At 40.9% G+C, this 18,787-nt stretch overlaps 1 protein-coding gene across 2 annotated transcripts in view; it reads right to left on the reverse strand.

Annotated features, from left to right (window-relative positions):
- Nucleotides 1–9,942: 9,942 nt before the first annotated feature.
- ergic3 (ERGIC and golgi 3) overlaps nucleotides 9,943–18,787 on the reverse strand; it is a 30,504-nt gene continuing 21,659 nt past the window's right edge. For both annotated transcript variants that reach the window (XM_057846240.1, XM_057846239.1), the window contains 4 exons: nucleotides 16,765–16,829; nucleotides 16,557–16,693; nucleotides 16,436–16,491; nucleotides 9,943–10,723 (listed from right to left, as the gene is read on the reverse strand). In XM_057846240.1, coding sequence (XP_057702223.1) covers nucleotides 10,644–10,723; nucleotides 16,436–16,491; nucleotides 16,557–16,693; nucleotides 16,765–16,829 — 338 coding nt within the window. In that variant the 3' untranslated portion in view covers nucleotides 9,943–10,643. The remainder of the gene's footprint in view (nucleotides 10,724–16,435; nucleotides 16,492–16,556; nucleotides 16,694–16,764; nucleotides 16,830–18,787) is intronic.

Below are 18,787 nucleotides of genomic sequence, written 5' to 3' on the forward strand. Positions count from 1 at the left end.
TCATTTTATGTTGCTTTTTAGCTCTATGTATACGTACTTCAGTGCCATTATTGATAGAACGCGGCAATGCGTGAGTGGGTAGTGCAGCGAATGCGTTAATTGCGTTAAATATTTTAATGTTATTACCGCCGTTGACACGATAAATTTGACAGCCCTACTTTAAGCCATAACTAAAGACTGGATGAGTGTAAGACATTTTGTCTGTAACGTTAATTTTTATTTTATTTTAATTTTTATAATAGTTTAATTAAAAAAGTATATATATGTATTAGTGCTGCAACGATTAATCGATTAACTTGAGTATTCGATATGAAAAAAATATTCGAATTAAATTTTGTTGCTTCAAGTATTCGTTTAATTAAAGTGACATTATAATGGTTTACTTTGAAAGTGTTTACATTTAGTTTTATAGATTACTGCCCTCTGGTCTGCCTAATTTTACATGGCTGAATCCAACTGCTCCCCGTTAAGACCTACATAAGCTAAGTTTTTGTTTGGGCTAATGTTTTTTTATGTATTTGTAATTTAGTTAAAAGGTATATTTAGTCATTTTTTGTGGGAATATGAGTCTGAACCATTTGTTAGGAGCATTGTTAAAAAGAAAAACGTTAGTATTTTAGAGCATTTAAGCTAGCGGACTTTTGCTATATAATTTAGCCAATTGTTCTTTTGTTGTACATGGATCCTCTTTTTTTTTATATATATATATATATATACCTTTGAGGTTTAGCTATTAGGTATTTTAATTTGTCATTTTCCTTATCCGATTACTCGAACCAACTAGTTCATTGATTAATCAACTACTAAAATAATCGATAGCTGCAGCCCTAATATGTATATCTTATAAAGGCATGTCCGATATTTTTTTGCCGATTCAGATACTTTGAAAATGACGTGATCGGACCCGATCGATCGGGACATCATTAGTTCATACTCCAGGTCTTACTGCACAAATCCGATTTTTTTTTTGCCATATCTGTCTTTTTGGCATGCCAGGTCAGACTGCCTTTGTCCATTGAGCCCATTGAAGTATCACGCATGCGCACTAATTCGCAGTACGAGATGCGCTCAGCCAAGAGACCCGCATGCACAAAAGCATCAAAACAAATTACACATGCTAGCTGTATGTCATTCCAGAGTGATCATATTTTGATTTCCAAAAAGAGGACACAAATAAGACATTAATAATCCCTATTTAGTCTTATATTGACATATGGACTGATAGCACGCACACACGAGCCTTGACGTGTGTGCGTGAAATGACGGGTGCGTCAGTTTGCCCCGACTTGGCCATGTTTCGGCGATCAGAATGAAAATCGAAAATTGAAAGGGTTATTCTTTTCTTCAGTTTTTTTTTTTTTTTTTTTTTTTATGACTTTGGTCAAGCCCGTTTCGTGCTTAAAAGCAGAGTTCAAGCTAGGCGCTAACGCCTACCTGGCTGCCGTCCTCCGTGCCTCTTGACGTAATTGCTGCATGAATTCCGATTTGGGAGTCTTGACAATTCAGACCACCAGTCACGTTCTGAAAAAAATGGCCCAGAACGGATTTGAACCACATACGAAAGTGACTCAGATCGGATTTGAAATGGTCCACTTCTATGCGACTAGTCCCGTTCAGACTGTCAAGTTAATTCCTGGCTCGAGTCGGGAAAAACACGAAAAAATCGGATTCGTGCATTAAGATCTGTAGCATGAACCTAGCCAAAGAGCTTTTTTCGTTGAAAATTCATGTGAATAAATGCTTAAGTCCCTGAATTATTTATAGATATGGACGTAAAACAGTCTTGATTCTTGGTTAAAAGCAAAAAAAAAAACAAAAAAAAAACACGGGCAGTTAGCATTTATTTTACGTACAGTATCACAAAAGGGAGTACACCCCTCGCATTTCTGCAGATATATTTAAATATCTTTTCTTGAAACAACACCGAGAAAATGACACTTTGACACAATGAAAAGTAGTCTGTGTGGAGCTTATATAATAGAGTTAATTTGTTTTCAACTCAAAATATAGCCATTAATATCTAAAGCCCTGGCAACAAAAGTGAGTACACCCCTTTGAAAAACGTACAACCCTAAATGTCCAAAATGAGTACTGCTTGTCATTTTCCCTCAAATGTGATGTGACTCGTTACAGGAGTGCTGTCAGCATTGCTGCAGAGGTTGAAGAGGTGGGGGGGGGTCAGCCTGTTAGTGCTCAGACCATACGCCGCACTCTACATCAAATTGATGTGCATGGCTGTCACCCCAGGAGGAAGCCTCTTCTGAAGACGGTACACAGGAAAGCCCACAAACAGTTTGCTGAAGACATGTCAACAAAGCACATGGATTACTGGAACCATGTCCTATGGTTTGAAGAGATGAGCGGGCTTTCTTAGTAATAGACTAGTAATACCTTCATTTATTTTGCTTGCAATTAAAAAACACAAAATGGAATGGAAAAAAAAAAATCATTTTACACAAAACTCCAAAAATGGGCCGGGCAAAAGTATTAACACCCTTTGTAAAACCATGTGATGCTTCTCTAATTTGTGTAATTAGGTAACAGGACATGTTACTTACCTGTGGCACATAACAGGTATAACTAGTATTAGTAGTACATAACATAGTATAACTAAATCACACTTGCAGGCAGTTAAAATGGATTAAAGTTGACTTAACCTCTGTCCTGTGTCCTTGTATGTACCACAATGAGCATGGAGAAAAGCCGGAAGACTAAAGAAGTGTCCGAGGACCTGAGAGGCAAAATTATGAGGAAGCATGGGCAATCTCAAGGCTACAAGTCCATCTCCAAAGAATGTTCCTGTGTCTACCGTGCGCAGTGTCATGGTCAATCAGGATAAAGCCCATGGCACTGTGGCTAACCTCCCTATATGTGGACGGTAAAGAAAAGTGAAAAGAGATTTCAACGATAGATTGTGCGGGTGGTGGATATAGAACCTCGACTAACATCCGAACAAGTTCAAGCTGTCCTGCAGTCTGAGGATACAACAGCGTCAAACCATACTATCAGAATGAAAAGGGACTCTATGGTAGGATACCCAGGAAGACCCCACTTCTGACCCAGAGACATAAAAAAGCCAGGCTGCAGTTTGCCAAAACTTACCTGAGGAAGCCAAAAACGTTTTGGAAGAATGTTCTCTGGTCAGATGAGACAAAAGTAGAGCTTTTTGGGAAAAGGCATCAACAGAGTTTACGGGGAAAAAGTGAGGCCTTAAAAAAAAAAGTGGGGACCACAGTCAAACATGGCGGAGGTTCCCTAATGTTTTGGGGTTGCTTTGCTACCTCTGGCACTGGACTGCTTGACCGTGTGCATGGCATTATGAAGTCTGAAGACTACCGATAGATTTTGCAGCCTAATGTACGGCCCAGTGTGAGAAAGCTGGGTCTCCCTCAGAGGTCATGGGTCTTCCAGCAGGACAATGACCCAAAACACACTTCAAAAAGCGCTAGAAAATGGTTTGACAGAAAGCACTGGAGACTTCTAAGGTGGCCAACAATGAGTCCAGACCTGAATGAGATCTGCAAATGGCAGTTTGGAGAAGGCACCCTTCAAATCTCAGAGACCTGGAGCAGTTGACCAAAGAAGAATAGTCTAAAATTCCAGCAGAGCATTGTAAGAAACTCATTGATGGATGCCGGAAGCAATTGTTCGCAGTTATTTTGTCTAAATGTTGTGCTACCGAGTATTAGGCTGAGGGGGCCAATACTTTTGTCCGGCCCATTTTTAGAGTTTTGTGCAAAGGTAGAAACTGCAATTTCGGGAGAAATTACTTTTGGTCTTTGCCATGTGGAGATACAGATCTTAACCCCAGCATAGGTTGGTTTGGGGACAGTTCGGGGACAATATCAGGTCACTTCCTGTCTATTTGGGGACATTTATGGGGCCTGGGAGAATGATATCAGGTCATTTGGGAACATTTGGGAGGCGTGGCCTATTCATATCAGGTCATTTGGGAGCATTTGGGGGCGGGGCCTAGTCATATCAGGTCATTTGGAAACATTTAGGGGGCGTCGCCTGATCATATAAGGTCATTTGGGAACATTTGGGGGCATGGCCTAATGTCAGGTCATTTGGGGGCGTGTCCTATTGGTAACTGGTTATTTCCTGTTGATTTGGGGACTTTTTTTTTTTGCCATTGAAAATGAATGGGAAAAAATTTGGACGTTCATAGCTGTCAATGGCATCCAAGTACAATGGCATCTGTAGAATGGACAAACATGCCCGTCAATGGCATTAAACGGAGGAAATGCCATTGGAAATGAATGGAAAATTTGGACGTCCATGTCCGTCAATGGCAGCACCCTCTATAAGCGTCAATGGAAGTTTGGGGGACACGTCTCATTGATATCTGGTCATTTTCTGATGATTTGGGGAAATTTTGTTTTTTCCCCATTGAAAATGGGAAAAATTTTGGACGCCCATGGCTGTCAATGGCATCAACTTACATAGGCGTCAATGGAAAGCAAGTACATTGGCATCAATACAATGCAGAAACATGCCTGTCAATGGCATTAAACAAAGTAAATGCCATGAGAAATGAATGGGAAATTTGGACGTCCATGGCCGTCAAAGGCAGCACCCCCTATAAAAATTAATGAACTTTTTTTTTTTTTCATTCTATTTAGTGTTTTTTCATTGCTAGCGTTAATGGAAGCGGGGAAGTTTGGGGGACACGTCTCATTGATATCTGGTCATTTTCTGCTGATTTGGGGAAATTTTGTTTTTTTTCCCCATTGAAAATGATTGGGAAAAATTTTGGACGTCCATGGCTGTCAATGGCATCAACTTACATAGGCGTCAATGGAAAGCAAGTACATTGGCATCAATACAATGCAGAAACATGCCTGTCAATGGCATTAAACAAAGTAAATGCCATGAGAAATGAATGGGAAATTTGGACGTCCATGGCCGTCAATGGCAGCACCCCCTATAAAAAATGATTTTTTTTTCATTCTATTTTGTGTTTTTTCATTGCAAGCTAAATAAATGAAGATATTACTACCAAAGTATTTGTAATTGCAATCATTTCCTGGGAGACATTGAGCATCATCTGACAGTATTGCAGGGGTGCCAATACTTTTGGCCAACACGGTATGTGCAATACAAAAACTAACTGCAGGTGAAATAGAACGCTGTCTTTGTAGTAGCCTCGTAGTAGTACGTAAACTATCCAGCATGCGTGTGTACTGCCATTGTGCACACCTTGTATGTATGGAGGAAACAGTTTTGGATGGGAATACCTAAGATTTGAAGCACTCCCTGCTGTGACTTCATCGCCCTTGCGTAACCCCCTTCATTCCATATATTTGTTTTTGTTCTTCCTTTCTTAACCTTACATGGTTACTTTTTCCTCCCACGCCCACCTTTTCCTTAATGACATTCCTCTGACTTTTCATTGGATTCATTTCCTCTCATTTTCTATCATCATTCCCCACACACTCCTGTAATCTTCCATCCTTCCCTTTCTACATTTTTTATCTAAAATTCATGTGACCTTGCCTAGTTTGCTCCTAACCAGATTGTCATGTCCTAAAATGCCCGCAAAACGGTATAATTCAGTCAAAAATGGTGCTACTGAGTAAACATTTTGATTGCCGTCTCGAGGAAGGATTACACACAAACGCTTACAGTACTGTGACCACATTTCCAGTATGAAAAGAATCCCTGGAGGGACCGGGTGACGTCACAGACGGGAAATTACTCAATCGTCTTGGCTTTCAATAGGAAGCGGACATCACCATCTTGTGGCCGAGTTAGGACACTGCAAACTAGAATCACTGAAGGGAAATGAATCACAAAGATCTTAGTTTAAATCAAGGGTGTTAAACAATACCATCTTGTGGCCGAAAGAGGACACTGCAAACAAAATACTGAAGGGAAATGACTCATTTACGGCAATTAGATCTTATATATCTTAAACAAGTTAACTCACTGGCTGCCATTGACGGCGCTAAGCGTCAAATCCATTTTGACTGGGAGTCTGTGTAGCACCGAAACAGGAACATTCACAGCAAGTCCTTCTAGTTAAAGGAAATTGGACGTTTATCGTTGTCAATGGAAGCCAAAGAGTTAATTTAGGGTCATTTTCTGTAAATTTTAGTCCATTTCCGGTTGATTTTAGGGCATTTCCAGGCCACTTTCTTTCCACTGAATTGTTCATTTTGGGGTGTTCCCAGGTTACATTGCTGTTGATTTTGGGTAATTTCCAGGATACTTCCTGTTGATTTGGGTAATTTTTGGGCCCCTTCCTATTGTTTCTGAGCATTTCCAGGCCACTTCCTGTTGATTTAGGGTCACTTCCAGGTTACTTTCTCTTGATTTTGTTTGAGTGCTGTGGATTTTGTCGCATTCCCAGATCACCTCATGTTGATTTGGGTCATTTTTGGGCCACTGTTGAATTTGAGTCATTTCCAGGTTACTTCCTATTGATTTGGGGTCATTTCCAGGATACTTCCTGTTGATTTTGGGTAATTTCTGGCTGATTCTGGGTTACTTTTGGGTCAATTCATGTTGATTTTGGCCACTTCCTGTTGTTTCAGGGCATTTCCAGGTTACTTCCTCTTGATTTTGGTCACTTCCTGTTGATTTGGGGACATTTCCAGGTCACCTCCTGTCAATTTCTGGGCATTCCAAGTTACCTCCTGTTGATTTTGGATCATTTTTGGGCCACTTCCTGTTGATTTTGTGACATTTCCAGGTTAATTCCTGAATGATTTCAGGTCATTTCCAGGTTAACTTCCAATAGATTTCGGGTCATTTCCAGGCTACATCCTGTTGATTCCGGGTCACTTTCGGCTGATTCTGGGTCATTTTTGGGCCACTTCCTATGGAATTTGGCCACTTCCTGTTTTTCGGGGCATTTCCAGGCCAATCCTGTTGATTTTTTGGTCATTTCCAGGTTATGTCCTCTTGATTTTTTGTCACTTCCTGTTGATTTCGCCTCATTTTTAAGCCACTTCCTATGGAATTCGGGTCATTTCCAGGTTACTTCCTGTTGATTTTGAGTCACTTTTGGCTGATTCTGGGTCATTTTTTGGGCCACTTCCTGTTGTTTCATGGCATTTCCAGGCCACTTCCTATTGATTTTGTAGTTCCAGGTTAGTTCCAGTTGATTTTGGGTCATTTCCTGTTGATTTTGGCTCATTTCCAGGTTGCTTCCCGTTGATTTCAGGTCACTTCCTGTTGTTTCGGGGCATTTTCAGGCCACTTCATGTTGATTTTGGGGCATTCCCAGGTTACTTCTTGTTGATTTTAGGGGTCACTTCCTGTTGGTTTGGGGCACTTCCTGTGGCAGTTCCAGGTTAGTTCCTGTTGATTTTGATTCATTCTTGTTGATTTTGGGGCATTCCCACGATAGTCCCCATTGATTTCGGGTCACTCTCTGTTATTTGGGGCATTTTCAGGTCATTTCGTGTTGATTTTGTGCCATTCCCATGTTACTTCTTGTTGATTCGGGTCACTTCCTCTCGATTTTGGCGCATTTCCAGGTTACTTCCTGTTGATTTCAGGTCACTTCCTGTGGGTTTTGGTGTATTTTTGGGTCACTTCCTTGTTAACTCACCGGCTGCCACTGACGGCGCTAGATCGTTATCGGTGAAAACCAAAGAGTTTAGTTTCGGTCAATTCCTATAAATTTTGGATCATTTCCTGTGGATTTTGGTGCATTTAAGGGTCACTTACTGTTGATTTGGAGACATATCTGGTTTAATTAGTGTTTCAGTTGCTTCCTGTTGATTTTGGGTTACTTCCTGGTTATTGGGTGGCATTTATAGGTCACATCCTGTTAATTGTGGTATTTACAGTATGAATGAGCCTGTCAGGCACAACAACCCTGCCAGGGGGCCGGATTGGACTCCCTAGTGGGCCGCTTCTGGCCCGCACGTTCGACACACCTGCTTTAAATGATTCGACACTGTCGATAACGAACGGATGTATTCGAGTGAATGCGCAGTGAGGCTGGTGTTGTTCACATTTATTGTGTCATTTAAAAAAACAGTTTTGAGGACAATCAAAATATAAATACATTTTACCCTTGCACAACGACGCACTCACACGGTGGATACGCCGTAGCCCTGATTTGAATGTTAAAACGTACACTCGCCGACTGCATTTTCACACTTGAGAAGTTCTCGGCTGCCTTCTCTTATGGGACCGTCTGGCAGAAAAATGCGTAGGACAGAACCGCTTACGAAAGTCTGCTTTTTCCATTGATTGATACGGGGTTGAGAACTCTTAAAGGGAAAGACAACACCTTTATCATCCCAGCAGAAAGAATCCAAATTGATTCACTGAGAGGGGAAAAAAACAGTACAGAATTTAAACTTTTCTGTTGTGTCCTAGTCAGTTAGATCCCATGTGGTATTTTTGGCCAAATACGCTATGCTCATTTGCCAAAATAGGACGTCTAGCGCCGTCAGTGGCACAGTAATATGAGTATTCACTGCTTGTCTTTCCAGTTTAAGTGAATTGGATGTCTATCATTGTCAATGGAAGCTAATTAGTTCATTTCGGGTCCTGTTGATTTTGTGGAATTTCCAGGTTAGTTGCTGTTGATTTCCGGTCACTTCCTGTTAATTTTGTCATTTTTGGGCCACTTGTTGATTTAGGTCCACTTCCTGTTGATTTTGGGTCACTTCCTGTTGATTTTGGGTCATTTTTGGGCCACTTCCTTTAGATTTTGTGGCATTTCCAGGTTACTTCCAGTTGATTCCGGGTGATTTCCTGTTGATTGTAGTTTTAGGACACTTCCTGTTTATTTTGTGGCATCCCTAGGTTATTTCCTGCTGATCTCGGATCACTCCCTGGCAATTTTGGGCTCATTTTTTTGATCACTTCTGTGCAATTTTGGCAAGTTTCCAGGTTACTTCCTGTTGACTTTGGTCACTTCCTGCTGTTTCGGGGCATTTTCAGGCCACTTCCTGTCGATTTTGGGGCATTTCCTGGTTGCTTCCTTTTAATTTTGAGTAATTTTTGGGCCAATTCCTATGGATTTTGTGGCATTTCCAGGTTACTTCCTGTTGATTTCGGGCCACTTCCTGTTGATTTTGGGGGGCATTTCCAGGTTACTTCTTCATGATTTCGGGTCATTTCCTTTTGTTTTTAGGTCATTTGCCCACAACTTCCAGTTGTTTCTGGGGCATTTCCAGGTTACTTCCTGTTGATTTTAGCCACTTCCTGTTGATTTCGGGGCATTTTTTTTAGGCCAATTCCCATTGATTTTTGGGCATTCCCAGGTTACTTCCTGTTAAAATTGGGTCATTTTTTGGGCCACTTCCTATTGATTTTGTGACATTTCCAGGTTTTTCCTGTTGATTTTGGGTGTTTTTGGGGCATTTCCTGTTGATTTTGGGTCATTTTTCCGCAACTTCCCATTGATTCTAGGGAATTTCCAGGTTACTTCCTGTTGATTTTGGTCACTTCCTGATGTTTTTCTGGGGCATTTTCAGGCCACATTGATGATTTCAGGGCTTTTCCAGGTTACTTCCTGTTGTTTCGGGCATTTTCAGGCCACATCCTGTTGATTTTGGGGCATACCTGTGGATTTTCAGTCCTTCCCAGGTTACTTCCTATTGATTCCGGGTCACTTCCTGTTGGTTTCGGGGCATTCTCAGACCACTTTCTGTTGATTTTGGGGCATTACCTGGATACTTCCTTTTGATTTCGGAGCACTTCCTGTTGATTTCAGGTCACTCCTGGTTGGTTTTGGGGCATTTTTGGGTCGCTTCCTTGTTAACTCATTCGCTGCCACCGACAGTGCTAGACGTCCAATTTTATTTTGACGGATGGAGCAAATGAACGAAAGTGGCAGCAGACAGCAAGTTTAGTAGTGCACGCACTCGATCACACAAATAAAAAAAATCTCTGGTTTTACTCTACCAATGTCAAAATAATTGCATGTTATTCTGTACATACAGAATTAATGAGAAGTCAGAGGTCTAAGTAAATCACAATTTGTATTCAAAATACTTTGAGTAACCATCTCGAATTCACGCTAGGTGTTGTTGTCCCTTTAGAAAGCCTCCCCAAGATGAAGCGACCCTTTGCCCGGCTCATTCGCTGCCATTGACAGTGTTAGACCTGCAATCAATTTCAACTGCAAGGGCGGTGACCTCCCTGTCAAAATGGTCTAGCGCCATCAATGGCTTTTAAGGACATAACAGAATGGGGAAACTGACAATGTGTTGAAGAAAAAAAAAAACGATGCAGGATAGGAAAACGTAGGAGGAGGACAAAGACAAAGTGCACAAACAAGAAAAAGAATCAAAGTTGGACTTAAAGAACAAAATGAAGGCACCGAGAGGGTGTAAACAAAGACAAAAACACTAGGACCCCAAACAAGGCACCAAGAAAAAGTATACTAACAAGAAATCCAAGGAACGAGACAGACACAAACAACAGATCAAGAAGAACATAATGAACCTGGAAAAAAGGACGTAAAGAAGGAGCGTCGCCCTCCTGGCGCTCATCTGACTGACAACTTTGAGTTTCTGGCGACAAAAAACGAGACTCGGGACCTGGCTGATGTTTAACGTCCTTCTCCGCCAGTCCGTCCGTCTGTTTGGACGATGCAAAGACGCTCAGTCCTCTGCACGCCTCAGGGTGGCCACACGGAGGCCAGCGGGCTCGGAGCGAAAAGGCTGCTGTTAGGAGGCCTTGCCCAGCTCTATTTTCTTCTGAATGACGCGAGCCGAGTGGTAGATGAGCGAGTCGATGAGTCCGGCCACTGCGGTGGGACGAAAAAAATAACACAAGACTAGTGAGGATTTACCCAAAAATTCAACATGTGGGGTAATTTTGGGACAAAATATCATTTGGCTATATACAGTGCCTTGCAAAAGTATTCGGTCCCCTTGAACCTTGCAACCTTTCGCCACATTTCAGGCTTCAAACATAAAGATATAAAATTTTAATTTTTTGTCAAGAATCAACAACAAGTGGGACACAATCGTGAAGTGGAACAACATTTATTGGATAATTTAAACTTTTTTAACAAATAAAAAACTGAAAAGTGAGGCGTGCAATAATATTCGGCCCCCTTGCGTTAATACTTTGTAGTGCCACCTTTTGCTCCAATTACAGCTGCAAGTCGCTTGGGGTATGTTTCTATCAGTTTTGCACATCGAGAGACTGACATTCTTGCCCATTCTTCCTTGCAAAACAGCTCGAGCTCAGTGGGGTTGGATGGAGAGTGTTTGTGAACAGCATTCTTCAGCTCTTTCCACAGATTCTCGATTGGATTCAGGTCTGGACTTTGACTTGGCCATTCTAACACCTGGATACGTTTATTTTTGAACCATTCCATTGTAGATTTGGCTTTATGTTTTGGATCATTGTCCTGTTGGAAGATAAATCTCCGTCCCAGTCTCAGGTCTTGTGCAGATACCAACAGGTTTTCTTCCAGAATGTTCCTGTATTTGGCTGCATCCATCTTCCCGTCAATTTTAACCATCTTCCCTGTCCCTGCTGAAGAAAAGCAGGCCCAAACTATGATGCTGCCACCACCATGTTTGACAGTGGGGATGGTGTGTTCAGGGTGATGAGCTGTGTTGCTTTTATGCCAAACATATCATTTTGCATTGTGGCCAAAAAGTTCAATTTTGGTTTCATCTGACCAGAGCACCTTCTTCCACATGTTTCGTGTGTCTCCCAGGTGGCTTGTGGCAAACTTTAAAGGAGACTTTGTATGGATATCTCTGAGAAATGGCTTTCTTCTTGCCACTCTTCAATAAAGGCCAGATTTGTGCAGTGTACGACTGATTGTTGTCCTATGGACAGACTCTCCCACCTCAGCTGTAGATCTCTGCAGTTCATCCAGAGTGATCATGGGCCTCTTGGCTGCATCTCTGATCAGTTTTCTCCTTGTTTGAGAAGAAAGTTTGGAAGGACGGACGGCCGGGTCTTGGTAGATTTGCAGTGGTCTGATGCTCCTTCCATTTCAATATGATGGCTTGCACAGTGCTCCTTGAGATGTTTAAAGCTTGGGAAATCTTTTTGTATCCAAATCCGGCTTTAAACTTCTCCACAACAGTATCTCGGACCTGCCTGGTGTGTTCCTTGGTTTTCATAATGCTCTCTGCACTTTAAACAGAACCCTGAGACTATCACAGAGCAGGTGCATTTATACGGAGACTTGATTACACAGAGGTGGATTCTATTTATCATCATCGGTCATTTAGGACAACATTGGATCATTCAGAGATCCTCACTGAACTTCTGGAGTGAGTTTGCTGCACTGAAAGTAAAGGGGCCGAATAATATTGCACGCCCCACTTTTCAATTTTTTATTTGTTAAAAAAGTTTAAATTATCCAATAAATGTTTTTCCACTTCACGATTGTGTCCCACTTGTTGTTGATTCTTGACAAAAAAATTAAATTTCATATCTTTATGTTTGAAGCCTGAAATGTGGTGAAAGGTTGCAAGATTCAAGGGGGCCGAATACTTTTGCAAGGCACTGTACCACGACACAAAACATCACGATACACAACGACAGCGATATATAGTGGTGTGAAAAAGTATCTGAAACTTTCGGAATTTCTCACATATCTGCATAAAATCACCATCAAATGTGATCTGATCTTTGTCAAAATCACACAGATGTAAAAACAGTCTGTTTTAACTAAAACCACCCAAACATGTATAGGTTTTCATATTTTAATGAGGATAGCAATACAATGACAGTAGGGGGAAAAATAAGTATGTGAACCCTCTGCCTAAGGACACTTAACTCATTTGCTCCCAAAAACGTATAAATACGTTCTATTTTTAATTGTTTCAGTGTCCCAAAGACGTATTTTTACGTCTTTTACGTTTTTTTTCTTCAAAAAAGACATCTCTGGGTCGTGATTAAATTTAGCTCCAAAGCACAAAGCTGAAAATCCATTTTAAAGCAATAGAACTGGCCACTGGAGGGCAGTAGCGCATTTGGTAAGACCCGCAACCCGATTCGACGGCAACGAGCGGCCAAGCCGCACGGCCGGGCGCCGGCGGAAGACGACCGAATAGATGCCAGGCGGCGGACGATCGAGCAAAACAACCGGTAGGACGCCAGGGATACCAGGCACTGGACGACCGAGCAGAACGACCGGGACCACTAGTGCAGTGGACGATGCGTTTTGAGTACGTGCTGCTCGCGAGCAGAGCCCGCAGAGACAAAAAAAAAATCATCTTTAAGAGACAGACAGTGATGAGGGAAAAGTTAAACCGGCTGTTGCGGCCAGAACAGCGTCATCTTTCAGTTAATTTTGTGTAAATAAATTGTTACTTTGCTATCAATTTCATCAGAAATTGGAAAATTGCTCAAACTAAGCTATTTTCTAATGCTGATTTCTAAAGAATGGAAAAAGATATGAACTTGTTTTTGCTGCTGAAAGAAGAGAGTCTAATCTTTCTTTTGGTGGGTTCGATGTTTATATAGCAATAGAATAGAAGTTTGTGTGGGCCTTGCAAAATCAGTCAAAATCAAGTAAAACGGCCGGGAGCGAAGGGCCTTGCTCGTGTGAAAATGGCTGGGAGTGAATGGGTTAAAGACCAATTGAAACCAATTTTTACCAAACAATTTAAGTCAGGTGTGTGCCCAATCACTGATGAGTGGTTTAAAGCTGTCCTGCCCGCTATAAAACACACACCTGGTAAGAATTGTCTTGATGAGAAGCATTGTCTGATGTGCATCACGGCTCGGTCAAAAGAGCTGTCTGAAGACTTGCAATCAAGGATTGTTGATTTGTATAAAGCTGGGAAAGGATACAAAACCATCTCTGAAAGTCTGGATGTTCATCAATCAACAGTCAGAGAAGTTGTCTACAAATGGATAGAGTTTGGCACTGTTGCTTCTCTCCCAAAGAGTGGCCATCCACCAAAGATGACGCCAAGAGTTCAGCGCAGAATACTCAAGAGAGGTAAAAAAAGAACCCTTGAGTGTCTGCTTAAGACTTACAGAAATCACTGGCACAGTCCGATATCTGTGTGCACACATTACTATATGTAAAACTATGACTAAGAACGGTGTTCATGGAAGGACTCCAGGAAGGAAGCCACTGCCGTCCGAAAAAACCATTGTTGCTCGTTTAAAAGAGATACTTGGACACTCCACAAAGGTTTTGGTAAATATTTTGTGGACTGATGAAACCAAAGTTGGATTTTTTTGGGAGTAACACACAACGCCATGTCTGGAGGAAAAATGGAACAGCTCATCAACATCAACACCTCATCCCCACCGTGAAGCATGGTGGAGGGCGCGTCATAATTTGGGGCTATTTTGCTACCTCAGGGCCTGGACAACTTGCAATCATTAATGGAAGAATGAATTCAAAAGTTTATCAGGATGTTTTGCAGGAAAACCAGAGGCCGTCTGTCAGACAGTTGAAGCTAAAAAGAGGATGGCTGCTGCAACAAGACAACGATCCAAAACAAAAGTAAATCAACTTCGGAATCATTTCAGAAGAACAAAATACACGTTCTGGAGTGGCCAAGTCAAAGTCCAGAATTGCACCACATTGAGATGCTGTGGCATGACCTAAAGACAGAGATTCAGGCCAGATATACCAGGAATCTGACTGAACTACAGCAGTTTTGCACAGAAAGGGCCAAGATTAGTCCTGATTGATGTGCCTGACTGATCTGCAGCTACAGGAAGCGTCTGGTTGAAGTTATTGCTGCCGGGGGGGGGGGGGGGGGGGGGGGTGTTAGTTAAAGAAGACACCGTTTTTTCTAGGGTTGTTCCGATCATGTTTTTTCGCTCCCGATGTGATCCCGATCGTTTTAGTTTGAGTATCTGCCGATCCCGATATTTCCCGATCCGATTGCTTTTTTTTTGCTCCCGATTCAATTCCAATCATTCCCGATAATTTTTCCTGGTCATATACATTTTGGCAATGCATTAAGAAAAAAATGAATATAACTCGGACAAATATATACATTCAACATACAGTACAGAAGTACTGTATTTGTTTATTATGACAAATCTTCAAGATGGCCTTTACATTATTAACATTCTTTCTGTGAGAGGGATCCACGGATAGAAAGACTTGTGACTTTGTATACTGTGACTAAATATTGCCATCTAGTGTATTTGTTGAGCTTTCAGTAAATGATACTGTAGTCATGCCCAAATGCATGATGGGAGGTGGAACCATTACTGTGCGTAGTGCTACCAATTGATATATCTTCTCTGCATTGGCAAATAACAACGTGTTAAGATAAAGATCAATTGCTACCTTGCTTCCCCACATTGCTTCCCATGATATTTCTAATCGTAGGGAAAGGGATTGTAAGGTTTTAGCCAATTAAAAAAAGGCTCCAAAGGCTGCCAAAATTCACTCTACTCATATAACGCTGCCTTTTATCTCTCTATATAGGTAAAATGGCGCCATTACAGATTGAGCGTGACAATTCGTGAGTGGGTCGTGCAGCGCATGCATTAATTGCGTTAAATATTTTAACGTGATACAGTTTTTAAAAAATTAATTACCGCCGTTATTAGGATAAATTTGATAACCCTACCTTAAGCCTAAAGACTCTGGAAGAGTGAAACATATTATGTCTGTAACGTTAAATACAATTAGAAAACGATTTACCGGTAATTAAAATAAATATATATATTAAAAAAAGGCATGGCCGATATTTTTTTGCCGATTCCGATACTTTGAAAATGACGTGATCGGATGCCGATCGACACATCTCTAGTTTTTTCATCTGTGTGATTTTGACAAAGATCAGATCACATTTGATGGTGATTTTATGCAGAAATGTGAGAAATTCCAAAAGGTTCACATACTTTTTCATACCACTGTATATCCTCGATGCATTGCCACGATTTGAGAAATATAGCTCATTGATACTAAATCAATTTGACTAAACTGACTGAAGAAAATGGTATTTTTGCTAACATGCTAATCGATAATCATAGACATACCTGCTTCTATCGTTTTAATACAAAATAAACATGTTCAAACCATTGTGTAACCAACAATACAATACATCTAAAATATGAGTGCATGAGAAAGAATGTTTGGGTGGGCCTTTTATGCAACAAATTAATGACTCAGTGATGAGAACAGGCCAGTCTACGTATAGTTAAACGATTGCTTGAATAATTCTAGTGGATTCGATTTTAAAAGTGTTTGAGGAATTTTTTCCGCCTCGAGGAATCTTTTAATTTCACCAGCTCTAAGCATGACTTTTGACCCTGACTACTTTTAATGATGCATAAAGCGCTAACGTCACGTACGTACAGGAAGAAGACAGAGGTGGCGGCTATATTTGATTTCAAGTTTGCGGCTGCTTCATACTAGGGTCTGTACTGCATTTACATGTGTAGCTGAATCAAATTTTTTTTTTAATTCAAACATTTTTTTATATTGTATCGTGACCATCTCTCGGTGAATCGTGTCGTGGGTTGAAGAGTATCGCCCCATCCCTAATGTGGAGGCACTGACCTGTGAAGACGCCTCCGATGATGGCGCACACTCCGGTCAGGAAGTGAGTGAATGATCTGATGCACAATAATGTTAAACACAAAAATATCACACTTGAATGATTAACCCATGTGTGCCCTACCTGTGTTTCTCGGTGAATTTCACCATCATGGGCGAAAGCTCGTATAAAACAAAGACCCCAGGCAGGCCTTGGTCGCCTATCAAACCGTTGGCCACTTTTTCATGTCTGGTGACGGAGAACTGGTTGGATTTTACAACCTGCCAACAAGACAAAACACTCATGCAGTTTTTAAATTTTCAAACAGTTTTATTCTGATTATAAGACTTACCATTCCGTCTGTTTTCATGTAAATGGTCGGTACAATTTTGACAAAATACTGGTACATCATTGACGCTGTGGGACAGAAAACACACAAGACCACCATTATAATTGATGTTAATTTTCACTCTAAAATGTATTTATATATATTTCATATTTGAGAATATACTATTAATCTATATGGTGCTTCGCATTGAGTTTTTAAATGTAATCATGTCATGCGGATAACTTTACCAATTAGCTGCCATTGACGGCGATGGACGTCTAATCCATTTTGACTTGAACAAATATTCATTCGCCCCTTCAGGTCAAAATGGATTGGACGTCCGTCGCCGTCAATAGCACTCAATTAAAATATGATTTAATTTTTTTTTTTTTCTTATTTATGTATTATTTTCAACTCAGATTAGTTTCTTTTATTTTCCAACTAGTTTATGGATTAATTAAGTTGCTGACCCATGATCATTCTGACATCAAATTAGTGATGCACGATAATACATTTTTCAACCGATACCGATAACCGATAATTTCCTCCTCATTCTTACCGATAACCGATAATGTCAAGCCGATAATTCTATTAAAAGATTTATGTAAAATTTTAAACAAAAGAAAATATTACTGTGCAAAAATATAATTTATTGCTTTTTTTTTTCCAACATAAAATATGAACAAGTCGTCAATTCCAACATCTAAATAATGACATTGTCTGACATTGTGTAATGGTAAACTTTTGGCAACAACTACTTACAGAGTAAATACCTAAGTTGCACAAAAATGCCTTTAAAAGTAAGCCATTCCTAACATAACATTAATACACTGCAAAACACAGTTCCTTAAAACTAGTCAGTTTTAAGTATAAATCTATTGGAAATAAGTGAAATTATCTGCCAGCACTTCATGTGTATTTCTCTCAGATTTCTTGGAAGAAAAATAGCTAGCTGAAAATAATCTCAACAGCCTTATTTTAAGCAATACATTATTATACTTAATCCTAAAAAAACTTGGAAGAAGAAAAGATTTTGAATATTTGTGGCTTCAGACTATTATTGTTATTTCATTACAACAGGAATGTGCATATTTAAATTAATAAGTGTTAATAAGTGCCAATAAGTTTAGATTATCTAGTGTGACTGTAATTGAGCAGACAAATAAGTTAAATTAATTTGAAAAGTGATTGCTAATGTTATATGCTTTGTTGCACACTGTGAAAATGATTAACTCAAAAGAGCGAGATGTCATGTACCCATTCTGCAGCGCTTTGTTTACATTTGCGGCACTCACGAGTCGCGACATTCGCTTTACAGCAGCTAAACTGATAAATGGCAGTACTATTTGGATGCAGTTGGCGCTCGCATCTCCGTGCGTGTTGTTTTGTGCCTGAGTTTTGTTAAGCCGAAAATAAAGGCGGCATTACAAAGTCATCTGACCGCTCGTCATTTTACATACTGAATGCATTATTGACGGGCTGACTTCGTTTTCTCTATGTTTAAATTATCATCTAACCACTGTGCCGTCATGATAAGCTTGCTTACTGGACATCACTTTTCCAAATGTAGTGGTGAAAATGTGATTGGCATGTTTTTCATGAAGAATGGTGGTCGTATAAACTGCATTATTTTTTTATCCAGGGCTTTGGCTCTCGGGTCATTTCGGTTAAAAAAAAAAAAAAAATCGTGTCTCGTCTCGGCGGCGGCTACGTTCGTACCGGATAATCCGGCCGGTTTGCCTGGCTCTGCTCACACGCCGTGAGGGAACGCTCGAGAAACCGGGGTGTTCGCCGGAGGTCCTGAAGCCGGGGAACCGGGCTCTGCCCGCCCCGCCGATGGCGAGGTGGCGGCGGCCTGCCGGACCGGCCAGAGCGGCGGGCTCCATCGGAAGACTGCTACTTGCCGACTATCGGTCTCCAGTCGTGCCGGTGTTTAGCCTTAGATGAGAGTTTACCACCCGCCTTGGGCTGCTTTCCCAAACAACCCGACTCTGAATCGTCACAAGCCCCTAGTTTAACTTAGTGTTTACAATAGCTTTAGCATTCC

This window comes from Corythoichthys intestinalis, chromosome 9 (genome assembly GCF_030265065.1).
Source record: "Corythoichthys intestinalis isolate RoL2023-P3 chromosome 9, ASM3026506v1, whole genome shotgun sequence".
NCBI lineage: Eukaryota > Metazoa > Chordata > Actinopteri > Syngnathiformes > Syngnathidae > Corythoichthys > Corythoichthys intestinalis.